The sequence below is a fragment of the Salvelinus alpinus genome, chromosome 34 (assembly GCF_045679555.1).
Source record: "Salvelinus alpinus chromosome 34, SLU_Salpinus.1, whole genome shotgun sequence".
In the NCBI taxonomy this organism is placed as follows: domain Eukaryota; kingdom Metazoa; phylum Chordata; class Actinopteri; order Salmoniformes; family Salmonidae; genus Salvelinus; species Salvelinus alpinus.
Genome location: NC_092119.1, coordinates 4,223,702 through 4,247,795, shown reverse-complemented (window position 1 = coordinate 4,247,795; position 24,094 = coordinate 4,223,702). Strand labels below are relative to the sequence as shown.

Here is a 24,094-nt window from a genome sequence, read left to right as displayed (position 1 = left end):
AGTCAACTCTTCCCAGGGTCCTTAGTGTACTATATAGTCAACTCTTCCCAGGGTCATTAGTGTACTATATAGTCAACTCTTCCCAGGGTCCTTAGTGTACTATATAGTCAACTCTTCCCAGGGTCCTTAGTGTACTATATAGTCAACTCTTCCTGGGTCCTTAGTGTACTATATAGTCAACTCTTCCCAGGGTCCTTAGTGTACTATATAGTCAACTCTTCCTGGGTCCTTAGTGTACTATATAGTCAACTCTTCCCAGGGTCCTTAGTGTACTATATAGTCAACTCTTCCCGGGGTCCTTAGTGTACTATATAGTCAACTCTTCCCGGGGTCCTTAGTGTACTATATAGCCAACTCTTCCTGGGTCCTTAGTGTACTATATAGTCAACTCTTCCCGGGGTCCTTAGTGTACTATATAGTCAACTCTTCCCGGGGTCCTTAGTGTACTATATAGTCAACTCTTCCCGGGGTCCTTAGTGTACTATATAGCCAACTCTTCCTGGGTCCTTAGTGTACTATATAGTCAACTCTTCCCAGGGTCCTTAGTGTACTATATAGTCAACTCTTCCCAGGGTCCTTAGTGTACTATATAGTCAACTCTTCCTGGGTCCTTAGTGTACTATATAGTCAACTCTTCCTGGGTCCTTAGTGTACTATATAGTCAACTCTTCCTGGGTCCATAGTGTACTATATAGTCAACTCTTCCTGGGTCCTTAGTGTACTATATAGTCAACTCTTCCTGGGTCCTTAGTGTACTATATAGTCAACTCTTCCCAGGGTCATTAGTGTACTATATAGTCAACTCTTCCCAGGGTCCTTAGTGTACTATATAGTCAACTCTTCCCAGGGTCCTTAGTGTACTATATAGTCAACTCTTCCCAGGGTCCTTAGTGTACTATATAGTCAACTCTTCCCAGGGTCCTTAGTGTACTATATAGTCAACTCTTCCTGGGTCCTTAGTGTACTATATAGTCAACTCTTCCTGGGTCCTTAGTGTACTATATAGTCAACTCTTCCTGGGTCCTTAGTGTACTATATAGTCAACTCTTCCCGGGGTCCTTAGTGTACTATATAGTCAACTCTTCCTGGGTCCTTAGTGTACTATATAGTCAACTCTTCCCGGGGTCCTTAGTGTACTATATAGTCAACTCTTCCCGGGGTCCTTAGTGTACTATATAGTCAACTCTTCCCGGGGTCCTTAGTGTACTATATAGTCAACTCTTCCCGGGGTCCTTAGTGTACTATATAGTCAACTCTTCCTGGGTCCTTAGTGTACTATATAGTCAACTCTTCACAGGGTCCTTAGTGTACTATATAGTCAACTCTTCCCGGGGTCCTTAGTGTACTATATAGTCAACTCTTCCCGGGGTCCTTAGTGTACTATATAGTCAACTCTTCCTGGGTCCTTAGTGTACTATATAGTCAACTCTTCCCAGGGTCCTTAGTGTACTATATAGTCAACTCTTCCTGGGTCCTTAGTGTACTATATAGTCAACTCTTCCCAGGGTCCTTAGTGTACTATATAGTCAACTCTTCCCAGGGTCCTTAGTGTACTATATAGTCAACTCTTCCCGGGGTCCTTAGTGTACTATATAGTCAACTCTTCCCGGGGTCCTTAGTGTACTATATAGTCAACTCTTCCCGGGGTCCTTAGTGTACTATATAGTCAACTCTTCCTGGGTCCTTAGTGTACTATATAGTCAACTCTTCCCAGGGTCCTTAGTGTACTATATAGTCAACTCTTCCCGGGGTCCTTAGTGTACTATATAGTCAACTCTTCCCGGGGTCCTTAGTGTACTATATAGTCAACTCTTCCTGGGTCCTTAGTGTACTATATAGTCAACTCTTCCTGGGTCCTTAGTGTACTATATAGTCAACTCTTCCCAGGGTCCTTAGTGTACTATATAGTCAACTCTTCCCAGGGTCCTTAGTGTACTATATAGTCAACTCTTCCCAGGGTCCTTTGTGTACTATATAGTCAACACTTCCCAGGGTCCTTAGTGTACTATATAGTCAACTCTTCCTGGGTCCTTAGTGTACTATATAGTCAACTCTTCCTGGGTCCTTAGTGTACTATATAGTCAACTCTTCCAGGGTCCTTAGTGTACTATATAGTCAACTCTTCCTGGGTCCTTAGTGTACTATATAGTCAACTCTTCCTGGGTCCTTAGTGTACTATATAGTCAACTCTTCCTGGGTCCTTAGTGTACTATATAGTCAACTCTTCCCAGGGTCATTAGTGTACTATATAGTCAACTCTTCCCAGGGTCCTTAGTGTACTATATAGTCAACTCTTCCCGGGGTCCTTAGTGTACTATATAGTCAACTCTTCCTGGGTCCTTAGTGTACTATATAGTCAACTCTTCCTGGGTCCTTAGTGTACTATATAGTCAACTCTTCCGGGGTCCTTAGTGTACTATATAGTCAACTCTTCCTGGGTCCTTAGTGTACTATATAGTCAACTCTTCCTGGGTCCTTAGTGTACTATATAGTCAACTCTTCCTGGGTCCTTAGTGTACTATATAGTCAACTCTTCCAGGGTCCTTAGTGTACTATATAGTCAACTCTTCCTGGGTCCTTAGTGTACTATATAGTCAACTCTTCCCAGGGTCCTTAGTGTACTATATAGTCAACTCTTCCTGGGTCCTTAGTGTACTATATAGTCAACTCTTCCTGGGTCCTTAGTGTACTATATAGTCAACTCTTCCTGGGTCCTTAGTGTACTATATAGTCAACTCTTCCTGGGTCCTTAGTGTACTATATAGTCAACTCTTAACAGGGTCCTTAGTGTACTATATAGTCAACTCTTCCTGGGTCCTTAGTGTACTATATAGTCAACTCTTCCCAGGGTCCTTAGTGTACTATATAGTCAACTCTTCCTGGGTCCTTAGTGTACTATACATGTATAGTCAACTCTTCCCAGGGTCCTTAGTGTACTATATAGTCAACTCTTCCTGGGTCCTTAGTGTACTATTTAGTCAACTCTTCCTGGGTCCTTAGTTTACTATATAGTCAACTCTTCCTGGGTCCTTAGTGTACTATATAGTCAACTCTTCCCAGGGTCCTTAGTGTACTATATAGTCAACTCTTCCCAGGGTCCTTAGTGTACTATATAGTCAACTCTTCCTGGGTCCTTAGTGTACTATATAGTCAACTCTTCCCAGGGTCCTTAGTGTACTATATAGTCAACTCTTCCCAGGGTCCTTAGTGTACTATATAGTCAACTCTTCCCAGGGTCCTTAGTGTACTATATAGTCAACTCTTCCTGGGTCCTTAGTGTACTATATAGTCAACTCTTCCTGGGTCCTTAGTGTACTATATAGTCAACTCTTCCTGGGTCCTTAGTGTACTATATAGTCAACTCTTCCCAGGGTCCTTAGTGTACTATATAGTCAACTCTTCCCAGGGTCCTTAGTGTACTATATAGTCAACTCTTCCCAGGGTCCTTTGTGTACTATATAGTCAACACTTCCCAGGGTCCTTAGTGTACTATATAGTCAACTCTTCCTGGGTCCTTAGTGTACTATATAGTCAACTCTTCCTGGGTCCTTAGTGTACTATATAGTCAACTCTTCCAGGGTCCTTAGTGTACTATATAGTCAACTCTTCCTGGGTCCTTAGTGTACTATATAGTCAACTCTTCCTGGGTCCTTAGTGTACTATATAGTCAACTCTTCCTGGGTCCTTAGTGTACTATATAGTCAACTCTTCCCAGGGTCATTAGTGTACTATATAGTCAACTCTTCCCAGGGTCCTTAGTGTACTATATAGTCAACTCTTCCCGGGGTCCTTAGTGTACTATATAGTCAACTCTTCCTGGGTCCTTAGTGTACTATATAGTCAACTCTTCCCAGGGTCCTTAGTGTACTATATAGTCAACTCTTCCCAGGGTCCTTAGTGTACTATATAGTCAACTCTTCCTGGGTCTTTAGTGTACTATATAGTCAACTCTTCCTGGGTCCTTAGTGTACTATATAGTCAACTCTTCCTGGGTCCTTAGTGTACTATATAGTCAACTCTTCCCAGGGTCCTTAGTGTACTATATAGTCAACTCTTCCCAGGGTCCTTAGTGTACTATATAGTCAACTCTTCCCAGGGTCCTTTGTGTACTATATAGTCAACACTTCCCAGGGTCCTTAGTGTACTATATAGTCAACTCTTCCTGGGTCCTTAGTGTACTATATAGTCAACTCTTCCTGGGTCCTTAGTGTACTATATAGTCAACTCTTCCAGGGTCCTTAGTGTACTATATAGTCAACTCTTTCTGGGTCCTTAGTGTACTATATAGTCAACTCTTCCTGGGTCCTTAGTGTACTATATAGTCAACTCTTCCTGGGTCCTTAGTGTACTATATAGTCAACTCTTCCCAGGGTCATTAGTGTACTATATAGTCAACTCTTCCCAGGGTCCTTAGTGTACTATATAGTCAACTCTTCCCGGGGTCCTTAGTGTACTATATAGTCAACTCTTCCTGGGTCCTTAGTGTACTATATAGTCAACTCTTCCTGGGTCCTTAGTGTACTATATAGTCAACTCTTCCGGGGTCCTTAGTGTACTATATAGTCAACTCTTCCTGGGTCCTTAGTGTACTATATAGTCAACTCTTCCTGGGTCCTTAGTGTACTATATAGTCAACTCTTCCTGGGTCCTTAGTGTACTATATAGTCAACTCTTCCAGGGTCCTTAGTGTACTATATAGTCAACTCTTCCTGGGTCCTTAGTGTACTATATAGTCAACTCTTCCCAGGGTCCTTAGTGTACTATATAGTCAACTCTTCCTGGGTCCTTAGTGTACTATATAGTCAACTCTTCCTGGGTCCTTAGTGTACTATATAGTCAACTCTTCCTGGGTCCTTAGTGTACTATATAGTCAGCTCTTCCTGGGTCCTTAGTGTACTATATAGTCAACTCTTAACAGGGTCCTTAGTGTACTATATAGTCAACTCTTCCTGGGTCCTTAGTGTACTATATAGTCAACTCTTCCCAGGGTCCTTAGTGTACTATATAGTCAACTCTTCCTGGGTCCTTAGTGTACTATATAGTCAACTCTTCCCAGGGTCCTTAGTGTACTATATAGTCAACTCTTCCTGGGTCCTTAGTGTACTATATAGTCAACTCTTCCTGGGTCCTTAGTGTACTATATAGTCAACTCTTCCCAGGGTCCTTAGTGTACTATATAGTCAACTCTTCCCAGGGTCCTTAGTGTACTATATAGTCAACTCTTCCTGGGTCCTTAGTGTATTATATAGTCAACTCTTCCCAGGGTCCTTAGTGTACTATATAGTCAACTCTTCCTGGGTCCTTAGTGTACTATTTAGTCAACTCTTCCTGGGTCCTTAGTTTACTATATAGTCAACTCTTCCTGGGTCCTTAGTGTACTATATAGTCAACTCTTCCCAGGGTCCTTAGTGTACTATATAGTCAACTCTTCCCAGGGTCCTTAGTGTACTATATAGTCAACTCTTCCAGGGTCCTTAGTGTACTATATAGTCAACTCTTCCTGGGTCCTTAGTGTACTATATAGTCAACTCTTCCTGGGTCCTTAGTGTACTATATAGTCAACTCTTCCTGGGTCCTTAGTGTACTATATAGTCAACTCTTCCTGTGTCCTTAGTGTACTATATAGTCAACTCTTCCCAGGGTCCTTAGTGTACTATATAGTCAACTCTTCCCAGGGTCCTTAGTGTACTATATAGTCAACTCTTCCTGGGTCCTTAGTGTACTATATAGTCAACTCTTCCTGAGTCCTTAGTGTACTATATAGTCAACTCTTCCAGGGTCCTTAGTGTACTATATAGTCAACTCTTCTTGGGTCCTTAGTGTACTATATAGTCAACTCTTCCTGGGTCCTTAGTGTACTATATAGTCAACTCTTCCTGGGTCCTTAGTGTACTATATAGTCAACTCTTCCTGGGTCCTTAGTGTACTATATAGTCAACTCTTCCAAGAGTGTGCAAAGCTGTCATCAAGGCAAAGAGTGGATACTTTGAAAAATCTCAAATATAAAATATATTTTGAATTGTTTAACACTTCTTTGGTTGCTACATGATTCCATACCTGTTTTTTTTCTCCATCATTTTGATGTCTTCACTACTAGAAAATAGTAAAAAATAAAGAAAAACCCTGGAATGTGTAGGAGTGTCCAAACTTTTGACTGGTACTGTAAGCTCATTCTAGTAGTTCTACTACTGTATTTACTACTATACTTTTGTATTTACGTAGTTTTTTGGCTGATTATGACACCATACACAAGTGTGACAAAACCCTTTTTTTTTCTCAAATGTGTTTTTTTCCCTGCCAACAAGTTTCCTTTAGTTTGAAAGTTTGTTTCTTAAATCCTTTGTTGTAATGAATTCTCTAAAGTCACGAATGAGTAGCTGTCCAAACTTTTACTGGTACTGTATATTATAATTATTTTTTTTTTCTTCCCACATTTCAAATCAAATCAAATCAAATTTATATAGCCCTTCTTACATCAGCTGATATCTCAAAGTGCTGTACAGAAACCCAGCCTAAAACCCCAAACAGCAAGCAATGCAGGTGTAGAAGCACGGTGGCTAGGAAAAAACTCCCTAGAAAGGCCAAAACCTAGGAAGAAACCTAGAGAGGAACCAGGCTATGAGGGGTGGCCAGTCCTCTTCTGGCTGTGCCGGGTGGAGATTATATCAGAACATGGCCAAGATGTTCAAATGTTCATAAATGACCGGCATGGTCAAATAATAATAATCACAGTAGTTGTCGAGGGTGCAACAAGTCAGCACAATTAATGTGTATTTGGGCGTTTTTCACCATGCCTATACTTCACACATGACAAGGAGGATAGGAAAGAGAAAATCAATCATACAATATACAAGACAATGAAATGTACTTACTTGAGTCACCTAGAGGTGTCATCACGGCAGGAGCTGGGCACTGTCCCCTCCCGTCTTTCCAGTGTGGGGTGAAGACCATTCTAGAACACTCAGACCACTCAAAAACACTAAGGCAACTCTAGAACACTCAAAAACACTAAGGCAACTCTACAACACTCAAAAACACTAAGGCAACTCTACAACACTCAAAAACACTAAGGCAACTCTACAACACTCAAAAACACTAAGGCAACTCTACAACACTCAAAAACACTAAGGCAACTCTAGAACACTCAAAAACACTAAGGCAACTCTAGAACACTCAAAAACACTAAGGCAACTCTAGAACACTCAAAAACACTAAGGCAACTCTAGAACACTCAAAAACACTAAGGCAACTCTAGAACACTCAAAAACACTAAGGCAACTCTAGAACACTCAAAAACACTAAGGCCACTCTAGAACACTCAAAAACACTAAGGCCACTCTAGAACACTAAGGCAACTCTAGAACACTCAGACCACTCAAAAACACTAAGGCAACTCTAGAACACTCAGACTGGATCTCAAAGATGACTGCAGAACACTCGGGATGGAACACTGGACACTAATTCGGAACTAGCAGATATCACCTGAGGATCAGTATGTCCACATCCCTGGTGTATGTTTCTCTCTCTCTCTGTGTGTGTGTGATTAGAGATAAATCACAAAGCACACTCCATCACAATGACTACTTCCTCTGTATAGTCCTAACAACCCTATCACCTGCTGCACCTGGGAGAACTGAGAGAGGGGGGGGGGGGGAGAGGAAGGGGCAGAGAGAGAGAGAGGAAGGGGCAGAGAGAGAGAGAGAGAGAGAGGGAGGGAGGAGAGAGAGCGAGCGAGAGAGAGGGAGGGAGGGGCAGAGAGCGATAGAAGGAGGGGGGAGGGGCAGAGTGTGGGAAGAGGGCAGAGAGACAAAGGGGGGAACAGAGAGAGATGCAGAGAGAGAGAATTGAATTGAGAGGGGGGGACAGAGAGAGAGAGTAAGAGATCAAACTCTCAGTCCAATGGATGTTGGAGGAACAAAGAGACTTTTGGGACAGCTGATTCATTTTTTATTTATTTATATATTTACTGTATATACACATGTCCCCAGTGAATAAAAACACTCTTTAATAGAACATAACTGGTCACATTCAATATCATCACAAAAGAAATGAACAAGGCAGACAAGTTATGACATGTTTAATGTTAACTAGTGATACAGAAGAAATATGAACCATACATAGAATACAGGAGGACTGTTAGGGACTACTCTCAGGTCGTCACTATCTGGCCAAGTCACTCTCAGGTCGTCACTATCTGGCCAAGTTACTCTCAGGTCGTCACTATCTGGCCAAGTTACTCTCAGGTCGTCACTATCTGGCCAAGTTACTCTCATGTCGTCACTATCTGGCCAAGTTACTCTCAGGTCGTCACTATCTGGCCAAGTTACTCTCAGGTCGTCACTATCTGGCCAAGTTACTCTCAGGTCGTCACTATCTGGCCAAGTTACTCTCAGGTCGTCACTATCTGGCCAAGTTATTCTCAGGTCATCACTATCTGGCCAAGTTACTCTCAGGTCGTCACTATCTGGCCAAGTTACTCTCAGGTCGTCACTATCTGGCCAAGTTACTCTCAGGTCGTCACTATCTGGCCAAGTTACTCTCAGGTCGTCACTATCTGGCCAAGTTACTCTCAGGTCGTCACTATCTGGCCAAGTTACTCTCAGGTCGTCCCTGTCTGGCCAAGTTACTCTCAGGTCGTCACTATCTGGCCAAGTTACTCTCAGGTCGTCCCCAACTGGCCAAGTTACTCTCAGGTCGTCCCTATCTGGCCAAGTTGCTCTCAGGTCGTCCCTATCTGGCCAAGTTACTCTCAGGTCGTCACCATCTGGCCAAGTTACTCTCAGGTCGTCCCCATCTGGCCAAGTTACTCTCAGGTCGTCCCTATCTGGCCAAGTTACTCTCAGGTCGTCCCTATCTGGCCAAGTTACTCTCAGGTCGTCCCTATATTTTAGAACCCTGTCTAGTCAGAAACCCTGTGTAGTTCTACAATATGTTCTTAAAATGTGATTTTAACCTTAACCCTAACCACACTGCTAACCTTATGCCTAGCCTTAAATCAATAACATGTTTTATACATTTTATACGATACAGTCAAATTTAACCTTGGAGCTTGGCCATCTATGGGGACTCATACTATCTGGTTGCAGAAATCCTCTTTCCTGCCACCTAGTGGTTGATTGAAGAATGACGGATTGTATCAAACCAGGAAGTCCCCGATGAGGTCAAAACCCTCTTTTTCAAGCGTGATCTGGCTAAACTGTTCTTTGTGAGAGAAAGAGGCAGAGAGAGAGAGAGAGAGAGAGAGAGAGAGAGAGAGAGAGAGAGAGAGAGAGAACGAGAGAGAGAACGAGAGAGAGAGAACGAGAGAGAGAACGAGAGAGAGAACGAGAGAGAGAACGAGAGAGAGAACGAGAGAGAGAACGAGAGAGAGAACGAGAGAGAGAACGAGAGAGAGAGAGAGAGAGAGAGAGAGAGAGAGAGAGAGAGAGAGAGAGAGAGAGAGAGAGAGAGAGAACGAGAACGAGAGAGAACGAGAGAGAGAGAGAACGAGAGAGAGAGAGAGAGAGAGAGAGAGAGAGAGAGAGAGAGGGAGAGAGAGAGAGAGAGAGAGAGAGAGAGAGTGCGTGAGTGAGTGCGTGAGTGAGTGAGTGAGTGAGTGAGTGAGAGAGAACGAGAGAGAGAACGAGAGAGAGAACGAGAGAGAGAACGAGAGAGAACGAGAGAGAACGAGAGAGAACGAGAGAACGAGAGAGAGAGAGAGAACTTCCCTTGTCTATGGTGAAGGTTCTCTACCCTAACTTTCTGTGATGGCAGCGTGTATGGCTGAACGCAGGGTGCAGAGGAACCTCTCCTTGTCCTCCTCTCTCTCTATAGCACACACCCACACACGACTAGGACCCTCCAGGACAAACCCATGACACACATCTACAGTGAGAGGGGGGAGGTTAGAGATGGAGGGGGAGAGAGGGAGGGAGAGAGAGAGGGGGAGAGAGAGGGGGAGAGAGAGGGAGAGAGAGAGGGAGAGAGGGATTGAGAGAGGGATTGAGATGGAGGGGGAGAGAGAGGGAGGGAGAGAGAGGGGGAGAGAGAGAGGGGGAGAGAGGAGAGATGGGAGAGAAGGAGGAAGGGAAAGAGAGGGGAGAAAGGGAGGGTGGAGAGGGAGGAGGGAAGAGAGAGATAGAGGGAGAGGGGAGAAATGGAGGGTGGAGGGGAGAGAGACGAAGGGAGGAGAGAGAGGAGAGAGCAGAGAGAGAGAGGTAGGAGAGACGGAGAGGGAGCAGAGAGAGGTAGGAGAGAGGGAATGAGAAGAAAGGGAGGAATGAAGAGAAAGATAAATGAATCTAATGCATTCATTGTGAGCACGTCTGTATGTACAGTAGCAAGAAAAAGTATGTGAACCCTTTGGAATTACCTGCATTTCTGCATAAATTGGTCATAAAATTTGATCTGATATTCATCTAAGTCACACAATAGACAAACACAGTGTGCTTAAAATTAATGACACACAAATTATTGTATTTTTCTTGTCTATATTGAATACATCATTTAAACATTCACAGCGTAGGTTGGAAAAAGTATGTGAACCCCTAGGCTAATGACTTCTCCAAAAGCTAATTGGAGTCAGGAGTCAGCTAACCTGGAGTCCAATCAATGAGACGAGATTGGAGATGTTGGTTAGAGCTGCCTTGCCCTATAAAAAACACTCACAAAATGTGAGTTTGATATTCACAAGAAGCATTGCCTGATGTCTTTTGTTTGAGGCATGGTTCACATCTCAGAAGACCTACGATTAAGAATTGTTGACTTGCATAAAGCTGGAAAGGGTTACAAAAGTATCTCTAAAAGCCTTGATGTTCATCAGTCCATGGTAAGACAAATGGTCTATAAATGGAGAAAGTTCAGCACTGTTGCTACTCTCCCTAGGAGTGGCCGTCCTGCAAAGAGGACTGCAAGAGCACAGCACAGAACGCTCAATGAGGTTTAGAATAATCCTACAGTGTCAGCTAAAGACTTAGAGAAATCTCTGGAACATGTTAACATCTCTGTTAACGAGTACGATACGTAAAACACTAAACAAGAATGGTGTTCATGGGAGGACACCACGGAAGAAGCAACTGCTGTCCAAAAAAAACATTGCTGCACGTCTGAAGTTTGCAAAAGTGCACCTGGATGTTCCACAGCGCTACTGGCAAAATATTCTGTGGACAGATGAAACTACAGTTGAGTTGTTTGGAAGGAACACACAACACTATGTGTGGAGAGAAAAAAGGCACAGCACACCAACATCAAAACCTCATCCCAACTGTAAAGTCATCGATGGGGGAAAATTAATTCCCAAGTTTATCAAGACATTTTGCAGGAGAATGTAAGGCCATCTGTCCGCCAATTGAAGCTTAACAGAAGTTGGTTGATGCACCAGGACAACGACCCAAAATACAGAAGTAAACCAACAACAGAATGGCTTCAACAGAAGAAAATACGCCTTCTGGTGTGGCCCAGTCAGGGTTCTGACCTCAAGCTGATTTAAAATGCTGTGGCATGACCTTGAGAGCGGTTCACACCAGACATCCCAAGAATATTGCTGAACTTAAACAGTTTTGTAAAGAGGAATGGTCCAAAATTCCTCCTGACCGTTGAGCAGGTCTGATCCACAACTACAGGACATGTTTGGTTGAGGTTATTTCTGCCAAAGGAGGCTCAACCAGTTATTAAATCCAAGGGTTCACATACTTCTTCCACCCTGCACTGTGAATGTTTACACGGTGTGTTCAATAAAGACATGAAAACGTATAGTTGTTTGTGTGTTGTTAGTTTAAGCAGACTGTTTGTCTATTGTTGTGACTTAGATGAAGATCAGATCAAATTTTATGACCAATTTATGCAGAAATCCAGCTAATTCCAAAGGGTTCACATACTTTGTCTGTATGTACAGTACCAGTCAAAAGTTTAGACACACCTACTCATTCCAGGGTTTTTCTTTATTTTGACTATTTTCTACATTGTAGAATAATAGTGAAGACATCAAAACTATGAAATAGCACATATGGAATCATGTAGTAACCAAAAAAGTGTTGAACCAATCAAAATATATTTGATATATTTGAGATTCTTCAAAGTAGCCACACAGCTTTGAACGGTCTTTGCATTCTCTCAACCAGCTTCATGAGGTAGACACCTGGAATACATTTCAATGAACAGGTGCCTTCTTAAAAGTTAATTTGTGGAATTCCTTTCCTTCTTAATGAGTTTGAGCCAATCAGTTGTGTTGTGACAAGGAAGGGGTGGTATACAGAAGATAGCCCTATTTGGTAAAATACCAAGTCCACATTATGGCAAGAACAAATAAGAAACGACAGTCCATCATTACTGTAAGACATGAAGGTCAGTTAATCCGGAAAACTTTGAAAGTTTCTTCAAGTGCAGTCGCAAAAAACCATCAAGCGCTATGATGAATCTGGCTCTCATTAGGACCGCCACAAAGAAAGACCCAGAGTTACCTCTGCTGCAGAGGATACGCTCATTAGAGTTACCAGCCTCAGATTGCAGCCCAAATAAATGCTTCACAGAGTTCAAGTAACAGACACATCTCAACATCATCTGTTCAGAGGAGACTGCGTGAATCATGCCTTTATGGTCAAATTTCTGCAAAGAAACCACAACTAAAGGACACCAATAATAAGAAGAGACTTGCTTGGGCCAAGAAACATGAACAATGGACATTAGACCGGGGGAACTCTGTCCTTTGTTCTGATGAGTCCAAATTTTTGATTTTTGGTTCCAACCGTTATGTCTTTTGTGAGACGCAGAAGGTGAACGGATGATCTCCCTATGTGTGGTTCCCACCGTGAAGCTGGTGACACTGTCAGTGATTTATTTAGAATTCAAGGCACACTTCACCAGCATGGCTACCACAGCATTCTGCAGCGATATGCCATCCCATCCGGTTTGAGCTTAGTGGGACTATCATTTGTTTTTCAACAGGTCAATGAGCCAACAAACCTCCAGGCTGTGTAAGGGCTGTTTGACCAAGAAGGAGAGTGATGGAGTGCTGCATCAGATGATCTGGCCTCCACAATCACCCGACCTCAAGCCAATTGAGATGGTTTGGGGTGAGTTGGACCGCAGAGTGAAGGAAAAACAGCCAACAAGTGCTCAGCATATGTGGGAACTCCCTCAAGACTGTTGGAAAAGCATTCCAGGTGAACCTGGTTGAGAGAATGCCAAGAGTGTGCAAAGCTGTCATCAAGGCAAAGGGTGGCTAATTGAAGAATCTCAAATATAAAATATATTTTGATTTGTTTAACATTTTTTTTGGTTACTACTTGATTCCATGTGTTATTTCATAGTTTTGATGTCTTCACTATTATTCTACAATGTAGAACTTTTGACTGGTACTGTATTTGTGTGTGTGTGTGTGTGTGTGTGTGTGTGTGTGTGTGTGTGTGTGTGTGTGTGTGTGTGTGTGTGTGTGTGTGTGTGTGTGTGTGTGTGTGTGTGTGTGTACTCACAGCGCGTGTCTGTGATCTCTCTGAGGGTGAGGCTGTGCAAGGCGACAGAGGCCAGGAAGGTGTGTGTGTCGCAGTGTGTGTGTGTGAAGGGTCGGTGACACACACTCCTCTCGGTCAGAACCATTGCGTCGTTGAACAAGAACAGACCCACGTCAGAAACGTGTTGATACATCCTGTCACACACACACACTGTTAGTATCACACACAGATGAGAATATTCACATCAAAGGCTATCGAGTGTTCTTACCTGAGTGAGGCTGTGATGTCATCACTGGGGCATTTAAGCAGAGCCGCATCCTGAGTGGTGATTAGCTGTCTGCCCCCCTCACACAAGTTCTACACACACACACACACACACACACACACACACACACACACACACACACACACACACACACACACACACACACACACACACACACACACACACACACATATATATGAATATCTAGACAAAACATGATCAAATCACAACTGTTTGGTTTACTGAGACAGTGGAGCACGGTTTCCCAAAATGCAGCCCCTCGGGACCCCCCTATATGTGATTAAAGTGAAAATCTGACCCGCTAATATAGAAACTGTTCTGTGCAGTCAGACGTGGCGGAGGGATTTTTGGACTTCTGAGATAGTGTTTCTGATTAGAATATCCAACATTTTGGGAGGCTATTTGTTAGTCAACTTGTCTATAATTAGATACATGCAGATTCTCTTCTATCATAGGCTGTGCTTGAGTTTCACATTTGAGGAAAGCTAATTTTTCACCATAAAAACGCACCATCATCGCATTTGCAGACTTAATGTGATGAGTAGATTGGATAGTCATAATTTAGGCTAAAATTATAAACTGGGTGGTTCGCACCCTGAATGCTGATTGGCTGACAGCCGTGGTGTATCAGACCGTATACCACGGGTATGACAAAACATTTATTTTTACTGCTCTAATTACGTTGGTAACCAGGTTATAATAGCAATAAGGCTCCTCAAGGGTTTGTGATATACGGCCAATATACCACGGCTAAGGGCTGTGTCCAGGCACTCCGTGTTGCGTCATGCTTAAGAACAGCCCTTAGCCGTGGTATATTGGCTATATACCACACCCACTCGTGCGTTATTGCTTAAATATAACTCAATCACTGTTCGCAAAAAAGGCCTGAGCACTATGCTTTAGAGCAGCCTTGCGCTATAGGTCTGTATTTAGCCATGTTAGTTTTTTTACTCGTTATTGTCGTTCATTGTGTATTTATTCCTCGTGTCACTGTTTCAATTTTTATTTGATAATTTTCATCTTTAACTCGACATTGTTGGAAAAGGACCCGTAAGCACTTCACTGTCAGTCTTCACCTGTTGTTTACAAAGCATGTAACAAATAACATTTACATAGATTTATTATTTTATATCCGATACGTTTCTTCTCCTTTTCTTTGCAAGGGAAAATGTTGGTCTTTTAGCAACACATTTCATGCAATTCTACTGCACTTTATATGCGGAGACATTAGCAGAATCTTTTTTTAATAAGATCAAAATGTCAGGGTAACTCTGCTGGCACTGACAAACAATAAAAAGGACATTGTCTGATCCATATAAAAATGCCTACCAGATGGAGAGACACAAATACAACATGATGTCCATCTAACCGGAGGGAGGAAATTATTGTTCAAAAACAAACTTTCAACAATGACACAGCAACGATAATAGGCTCACCAGAGACTGTTAGTCTTCATCTGTTGTTTACGAAGCATGTGACAAATACAATTTTTTTTTAAATCGATGTAAATGTTATATTAGATACGATTCTCCTCCTTTCTTTGCAAGGGAAAATTGACCAATGCTTTCCGCTGGTGCCAATAGGATAGGCATAACTGTTCTCTCAATTAAGATGAGCATTTTGGAAAACTAAAAGACAGCTTTGAGTATTTTGTCTTCTCTTTACAGCAAGAGCCATTTGATTTCCAAACGATGTTTTTCCGCGATTGTATTTTGAAATATCATGATAAAGCCTGGCTGGAATTCTCTACTTTTCACTGACAGTCAACAGTCACAACTTAACAATCATCTATTTGGTATTTTGCCCTTCAGGCTGCCCAAATTTCAAACAATTTACAGCTTATTTTTTTCAAAGAAGCTAATGATCCACATCTCCTTCACATAGAGTTGATCAGGCTGTTGATTGTTGATTGTGGCCTGTGGAATGTTGTCCCACTCCTCTTCAATGGCTGTGCGAAGTTGCTGGATATTGGCGGCAACTGGAACACGCTATTGTACAAGTTGTTCCAGAGCATCCCAAACATGCTCAATGGGTGATATGTCAGGTGAGTATGCAGGCCATGGAAGAACTGGGACATTTTCAGCTTCCAGGAATTGTGTACAGATGATAGCGACATTGGGCCGTGCATTATCATGCTGAAACATGAGGTGATGGAGACAGATGAATGACACGACAATGGACCTCAGGATCTCGTCACGGTATCTCTTTGCATTCAAATTGCCATCGATAAAATGCAATTGTATTTGTTGTCTGTAGTTTATGCCTGCCCATAACATAACCTCACAGCCACCATGGGGCACTCTGTTCACAACGTTGACATCAACAAACCGCTCACCCACACGACGCCATGCCATCTGCCCGGTACACTTGAAACCGTGATTCATCTGTAAAGAGCACACCTCCAGCGTGCCAGTGGCCATCGAAGGTGAGAGAGGTGAGCATTTGCCCACTGAAGTCGGTTACAACGCTGAACTACAGTCAGGTCAAGACCCTGGGGAGGACGACGAACACGCAGATAAGCCTCCCTGAGACGATTTCTGGACAGCTTGTGCAGAAATTCTTTGGTTGTGCAAACCCACAGTTTTATCAGATGATCCCGCAGGTGAAGAAGCCGGATGTGGATGTCCTAGAATTGTGTGGATACACGTGGTCTGAGGTTGTGAGGCCGGTTGGATGTACTTCCAAATTCACGAAAATCGACGTTGGTTTATGGTTGAGAAATGAACAATCAATTCTCTGGCAACAACTCTGGTGGACATTCCCGCAGTCAGCATGCCAATTCCACGCTCCCTCAAAACTTGAGACATCTGTGGCATTGTGTTGTGTGACAAAACTGCACATTTTAGAGTGGCCTTTTATTGTCCCCAGCACAAGGTCCACCTGTGTAATGATCATGCTGTTTTATCAGCTTCTTGATATAACACACCTGTCAGGTGGATGGATTATCTTGGTAAAGGAGAAATACTCACTAACAGGAATGTAAATGAATTTGTGCGTATGGAACATTTCTGGGATCTTTTATTTCAGCTCATGAAACATGGGACCAACACTTTACATGTTGCGCTTATATTTTTCTTCAGTGTAGTTTATTAGGACAACTATGGTTGTAAGAGGGACGAGTGTTGGAGTCTTACCAAAGATTTTTATAACTAAACCAAGATAGATCACAGCTTGTCGTTTCCAATGGGAACAAATGAGTCATAGTGGGTATAACAAGCAAGGAGGCGGGCAGAGACATTCTACCGGTATCCTATTGGCGCGTACTAATATACATCTGCATATTTCCGTTAGGGAAACCGACTCTGGGAAGTGCGTATGTGCAATAACTCAATTTGCCTTTCCACTCCTTCTAAACAACACGATTTTTAAAAACTTTTGCAAACGGTAAAGTCTAAAAACTTAGTCCACTTAATCCACTATTCGTAACAGATTATAGTTTTGGCAACAGAAAACTGTATTGAGATCAAATGTTTAATTGATGAGAAAATTTGCAGAATGTCGGCCAAAATGCATCTCGTTACATCTTCTCCCACCATATTTGGTAGTGAGTGGAAACGCCAACCGGTATGTCTCACATTTATACATCCAGTGAAATATCTGCCTCATTGTGCTATCTTTGGTCTTACTGGACAGCCCCGGATCTTTTGCTGGGTCTCCTGCATCCTCCTGGCTTTCTCTGAGTTCCTCTTCAGCTGAGAAAAAAAGAGAGAGAGAGAGAGAGAGAGAGAGAGACACAGAGAGAGAGAGAGACACAGAGAGAGAGAGAGAGAGAGAAAGAGACAGAGAGAGAGAGAGAGAGAAAGAGACAGAGAGAGAGAAAGAGACAGAGAGAGAGAAAGAGACAGAGAGAGAGAGAGAGAGAGCAAGAGACAGAGAGAGACAGAGAGAGAGAGAGAGCAAGAGACAGAGAGAGAGAGAGAGAGAGAGAGAGCAAGAGACAGAGAGAGAGAGAGAGAGAGAGAGAGCAAGAGACAGAGAGAGCGAGAGAGAGAGAGAGAGCAAGAGACAGAGAGAGAGAGAGAGAGAGCGAGACAGAGAGAGCGAGACAGAGAGAGCGAGACAGAGAGAGCGAGACAGAGAGAGCGAGACAGAGAGAGCGAGACAGAGAGAGCGAGACAGAGAGAGCGAGACAGAGAGAGCGAGACAGAGAGAGCGAGACAGACAGAGAGAGCGAGACAGACAGAGAGAGCGAGACAGACAGAGAGAGCGAGACAGACAGAGAGAGCGAGACAGACAGAGAGAGCGAGACAGACAGAGAGAGCGAGACAGACAGAGAGAGCGAGACAGACAGAGAGAGCGAGACAGACAGACAGACAGAGAGAGCGAGACAGACAGACAGACAGACAGACAGACAGACAGACAGACAGAGAGAGCGAGACAGACAGACAGACAGACAGACAGACAGACAGACAGACAGACAGACAGACAGACAGACAGACAGACAGACAGAGAGAGCGAGACAGACAGACAGAGAGAGCGAGACAGACAGACAGAGAGAGCGAGACAGAGAGAGCGAGACAGAGAGAGACAGAGAGAGAGAGAGAGAGAGAGAGAGAGAGAGACAGAGAGAGGGAGACAGAGAGAGGGAGACAGAGAGAGGGAGACAGAGAGAGGGAGACAGACAGAGACAGAGACAGAGACAGAGACACAGAAAGAGAGAGAGAGAGAGAGAGGTTAATACAATAATTCAGACTGGAGCTGGGGTTTGGTCAGGAGTGTTGTCTGTGTCAGTGGTTCCTTCTTTAAAAGTTGCGTTGTACTGCGGCACACCCTGCGTGATGCTGTAGCATTCTGTGGCACGTCATTTAATTCTCAGCCATTTTTTCCTGTTACTGCAAGTGATTGCTAGTTTGACCACCAGAGGGCATCTATGAGAAGCATTTTGATAGTTTTCCATATTGGCATTACCAGAGAATTTAAAACCTTTTTTGAAATAACATAGTATACGGGATTGATTTTAAGAAATTTGGCTTCATTCATATGATTAATATTATGGTGTTTCTATTCAGAGAAAAACGAAACCCTCAGGGTTTCTGTTACTCTGTACAACGTCACGGTCCGGATTGGAGAATTCTAAATAGTTTGCCTTCATTAGACAACTTTGTTCCAATATTTCTGTAAATCAGTGATATTTATTCCCATAGTAATTCATAATGGATCCATAACTAAATCAACATCTGCATTTTGAAAGAGTTTTTTTTTATCATTATTTTATTAACGAAATGTGTTTATTTGGCTACTGTGCAGTTTACAATACATACTGTAGTAAACATGGGAAAGTGCCTAATTCCTTACATAAGGGAGAGCAGGCTATGTCTGTACTACAGAATGCGGGGCACGCGGGAGACCGGGGTTCAAATCCCCGTTGGTGAGGAAGGAGTAGGCTGTCCTAGTAAACAGGAATTTGTTCTTCATATGTGTTATTTCATAGTTGTGATGTCTTCATTATTATTCTACAATGTAGAAAATAGTAAAAATATAGAAAAATCCTGGAATGAGTAGGTGTGTCCAAACTTTTGACTGGTAATTGCTGGAACGGAAAATGATGGTCGGCAGTACAGTACTGGGCTATTTACGAGGAGTAGACTGTCATTGTAAATAAGAATTTGTTCTTAACTGACTTGCCTATTTAAATAAAGGTTACACTAAGAGCATAGCATTTCTGCACCCTCATTTTCTAAGTATTGTCTAACCAATACCCAAACGGAGCTTAAGTGAAAATAAAAATGTCATTGATTTATCAAGACCAGTCCCCGTGCTTGTCTCAGAGCAGCGCGAAACGGTGCTGAAATAGTTGTAGACTACTGCTTCAAATCCTATTGCTTCTAACTTCCAATATGCTCTTTAAATAAATAAGACCTTCACCATTTTTAACAGCACATTACTCAACACCAGTGAGACTCATGTCTCCTACAGTAGGCTACAGTATATCGATTTTTTTTTTTTTCCAATGACGTGACTCTCCGCCAATAATTGCATTTAGAGGATTGGAGGATTCTAATATTAATATCTAAGGGGCTTTTTCATTAGGATCTGAGAGCATATCTGAGAATATCTAAGGGGCTTTTTCATTAGGATCTGAGAGCATATCTGAGAATATCTAAGGGGCTTTTTCATTAGGATCTGAGAGCATATCTGAGAATATCTAAGGGGCTTTTTCATTAGGATCTGAGAGCATATCTGAGAATATCTAAGGGGCTTTTTCATTAGGATCTGAGAGCATATCTGAGAATATCGAAGGGGCTTTTTCATTAGGATCTGAGAGCATATCTGAGAATATCGAAGGGGCTTTTTCATTAGGATCTGAGAGCATATCTGAGAATATCTAAGGGGCATTTTCATTAGGATCTGAGAGCATATCTGAGAATATCGAAGGGGCTTTTTCATTAGGATCTGAGAGCATATCTGAGAATATCGAAGGGGCATTTTCATTAGGATCTGAGAGCATATCTGAGAATATCGAAGGGGCTTTTTCATTAGGATCTGAGAGCATATCTGAGAATATCTAAGGGGCATTTTCATTAGGATCTGAGAGCATATCTGAGAATATCGAAGGGGCTTTTTCATTAGGATCTGAGAGCATATCTGAGAATATCGAAGGGGCTTTTATATAATAATAATATCGTATGTTTAAAAAAAAACGATATTTTGGAGATTTCGTTTTCATTTAACCTAGAGTGGGTGAGAAAAAGGCAATTCTTGAACATGGGGTGAGACATTCTCACTAATTTGTAAATAAAGCCAGTTATTTAGCTTTATTTATTTCTGTAGAAACCTAACTTGATTATTTAGCAGACATCACTTGCTTATATTCAGTCAACACATATCTTAAGAATATCATGGAATATTTGAACATTTTAGTTTCTCCATGCTTGTTTCAGAGCAGCGAGAAACGGTGCTGAAATAGACTGCCACAGCCGGGAGGCTATGTATTCTGTGTCCACTCGTGGTATCTCTCTTCGGTTACACATCCTTGGAAGAGCAGAACAGCATAATGGTCCGGGCAGCCCTTGCTGTGCCTGGTGAGCAGTTGGTCAAGTTCTGTTGTCAGAAGAGGAATGGAAATACCAGGGTGAACCGACGACCTGACGAACCTGCCACGTATGTTGACTCTGCCTGTCGGAGGTGGAGTTCCAGAGCTCACAGGTGTGCCTGGCATGGATTGTGACTCCATCTTGTTCCTCGCCCTTTTCAATGCGCGAGTGAGTCAATGACTATTCAAGCCATTGACTCGCTGATGAATGAAGATGATCGGCAAAGGCAATCTGTAATCTGCGGGCATCACGGCTCTGTAAGAAATGTTTTATATATCTATTTTTTTTTTTAAATCTCAGAACATTAACCATGTGTGTTCGCTTGTTTTGTACTGTTCTGTAGTTTCGACCCAATGATTAGTCTGACAAACAAATAACGTTTCGTCCTGCAGGCCCAGGCATGGATCAAAGCTGGCGAGACATTCAATAACGTCATCTTCACAGACGAATCAACCGTGACAAAGTTGCTCAAAATCGCTACAGAAAAAAAGGAAGAAGATCAAGAAGATTAACGGAAGCATAAAGATGTTGATGAAGAAAGGCTGGTTTGAGTTAGAAATGTAACACTAGAGGACTTTAAGCATCGAATACATTGCAAGTTGAGGGATTTTCACAACAGTAGTCGGGCTATAAAAAGTATATTGTCCTGCTGATAGGAACCATTTGCATGATGGGCTACACCTGCTACTGTACTACACCTGCTACAGTACTACACCTGCTACAGTACTACACCTGCTACAGTACTACAGTACTACACCTGCTACACCTGCTACAGTACTACAGTACTACACCTGCTACAGTACTACAGTACTACACCTGCTACAGTACTACACCTGCTACAGTACTACACCTGCTACTGTTGTGAAAAACAAGTGTTTGAAAACCTGTTTTCCAAAATGCCTCCAGTTGTCCATCACTACCGTAAATAAAAACACAGCGTCTTGTTTACATCTTGTTTACATTCTTTGTTGTAAACACAATGTCACACATCATTTGTATCTACCTTTCCAATTACTTTTAGAGTTTGGGATTTACAAATGTACGCTTTCTTTTTAGTTACATTGTTTTAGTTCGAACACGTAGACTTTTTCTCTTTAAATTATTTTTATGTAGGATGCTACATTTTTCACCAGTTGCAATTGTAAGTAGGCCTAATAAAAAAAAATCCTACTTCTATTAGGCTGATAAGCATCATAGCCTACCTCAGCCTACCTTAAGTTATTTTATATAAGTCTAGGCTCCGAAGAAATAGACTCCAATTAAGCCCTCTTGTTGTTTGTAAAGTCAAATTCAAAAAGGCACTCGCACATCTGAGCTATCTTTTTTTGCAGGTCATTGGCAACAGCAGGATAAGATGAGGAAAAAGAAAAAGAAACCGCTCTTGATCATATCACTGATCTTTAATAAACTTTACGTATCGGCCTCACGGCCTTCGTCAGAGCTTTACGTATCGGCCTCACGGCCTTCGACAGAGCTTTACGTATCGGCCTCAGTCAGAGCTTTACGTATCGGCCTCACGGTCTCCGTCAAAGCTTTAGGTATCGGCCTCACGGCCTTCGTCAGAGCTTTACGTATCGGCCTCACGGCCTTCGTCAGAGCTTTACGTATCGGCCTCACGGCCTTCGTCAGAGCTTTACGTATCGGCCTCACGGCCTTCGTCAGAGCTTTACGTATCGGCCTCACGGCCTTCGTCAGAGCTTTACTTGTCGGCCTCACGGCCTTCGTCAGAGCTTTACTTGTCGGCCTCACGGCCGTCAGAGCTTTACTTGTCGGCCTCACGGCCTTCGTCAGAGCTTTACTTGTCGGCCTCACGGCCTTCGTCAGAGCTTTACTTGTCGGCCTCACGGCCTTCGTCAGAGCTTTACGTGTCGGCCTCACGGCCTTCGTCAGAGCTTTACGTGTCGGCCTCACGGCCTTCGTCAGAGCTTTACGTGTCGGCCTCACGGCCTTCGTCAGAGCTTTACGTGTCGGCCTCACGGCCTTCGTCAGAGCTTTACGTGTCGGCCTCACGGCCTTCGTCAGAGCTTTACGTGTCGGCCTCACGGCCTTCGTCAGAGCTTTACGTGTCGGCCTCACGGCCTTCGTCAGAGCTTTACGTGTCGGCCTCACGGCCTTCGACAGAGCTTTACGTATCGGCCTCAGTCAGAGCTTTACGTATCGGCCTCACGGTCTTCGTCAAAGCTTTAGGTATCGGCCTCACGGCCTCCGTCAGAGCTTTACGTATCGGCCTCACGGCCTTCGTCAGAGCTTTACGTATCGGCCTCACGGCCTTCGTCAGAGCTTTACGTATCGGCCTCACGGCCTTCGTCAGAGCTTTACGTATCGGCCTCACGGCCTTCGTCAGAGCTTTACGTATCGGCCTCACGGCCTTCGTCAGAGCTTTACGTATCGGCCTCACGGCCTTCGTCAGAGCTTTACGTATCGGCCTCACGGCCTTCGTCAGAGCTTTACTTGTCGGCCTCACGGCCTTCGTCAGAGCTTTACTTGTCGGCCTCACGGCCTTCGTCAGAGCTTTACTTGTCGGCCTCACGGCCTTCGTCAGAGCTTTACTTGTCGGCCTCACGGCCTTCGTCAGAGCTTTACGTGTCGGCCTCACGGCCTTCGTCAGAGCTTTACGTGTCGGCCTCACGGCCTTCGTCAGAGCTTTACGTGTCGGCCTCACGGCCTTCGTCAGAGCTTTACGTGTCGGCCTCACGGCCTTCGTCAGAGCTTTACGTGTCGGCCTCACGGCCTTCGTCAGAGCTTTACGTGTCGGCCTCACGGCCTTCGTCAGAGCTTTACGTGTCGGCCTCACGGCCTTCGTCAGAGCTTTACGTGTCGGCCTCACGGCCTTCGTCAGAGCTTTACGTGTCGGCCTCACGGCCTTCGTCAGAGCTTTACGTGTCGGCCTCACGGCCTTCGTCAGAGCTTTACGTGTCGGCCTCACGGCCTTCGACAGAGCTTTACGTATCGGCCTCAGTCAGAGCTTTACGTATCGGCCTCACGGTCTTCGTCAAAGCTTTAGGTATCGGCCTCACGGCCTCCGTCAGAGCTTTACGTATCGGCCTCACGGCCTTCGTCAGAGCTTTACGTATCGGCCTCACGGCCTTCGTCAGAGCTTTACGTATCGGCCTCACGGCCTTCGTCAGAGCTTTACGTATCGGCCTCACGGCCTTCGTCAGAGCTTTACGTATCGGCCTCACGGCCTTCGTCAGAGCTTTACGTATCGGCCTCACGGCCTTCGTCAGAGCTTTACGTATCGGCCTCACGGCCTTCGTCAGAGCTTTACGTATCGGCCTCACGGCCTTCGTCAGAGCTTTACGTATCGGCCTCACGGCCTTCGTCAGAGCTTTACTTGTCGGCCTCAC

The 24,094-nt window shown here is 43.7% G+C and overlaps 1 protein-coding gene across 1 annotated transcript in view; it reads right to left on the bottom strand.

Annotated features, from left to right (window-relative positions):
* Positions 1–8,062: 8,062 nt before the first annotated feature.
* LOC139563465 (epithelial cell-transforming sequence 2 oncogene-like) overlaps positions 8,063–24,094 on the bottom strand; it is a 45,776-nt gene continuing 29,744 nt past the window's right edge. The window contains exons 17-20 of the mRNA XM_071382164.1: positions 17,340–17,405; positions 13,696–13,784; positions 13,449–13,621; positions 8,063–9,864 (exon numbers count right to left, since the gene is read on the bottom strand). Of these exons, the coding sequence (XP_071238265.1) occupies positions 9,734–9,864; positions 13,449–13,621; positions 13,696–13,784; positions 17,340–17,405 (459 nt within the window). The 3' untranslated portion in view covers positions 8,063–9,733. The remainder of the gene's footprint in view (positions 9,865–13,448; positions 13,622–13,695; positions 13,785–17,339; positions 17,406–24,094) is intronic.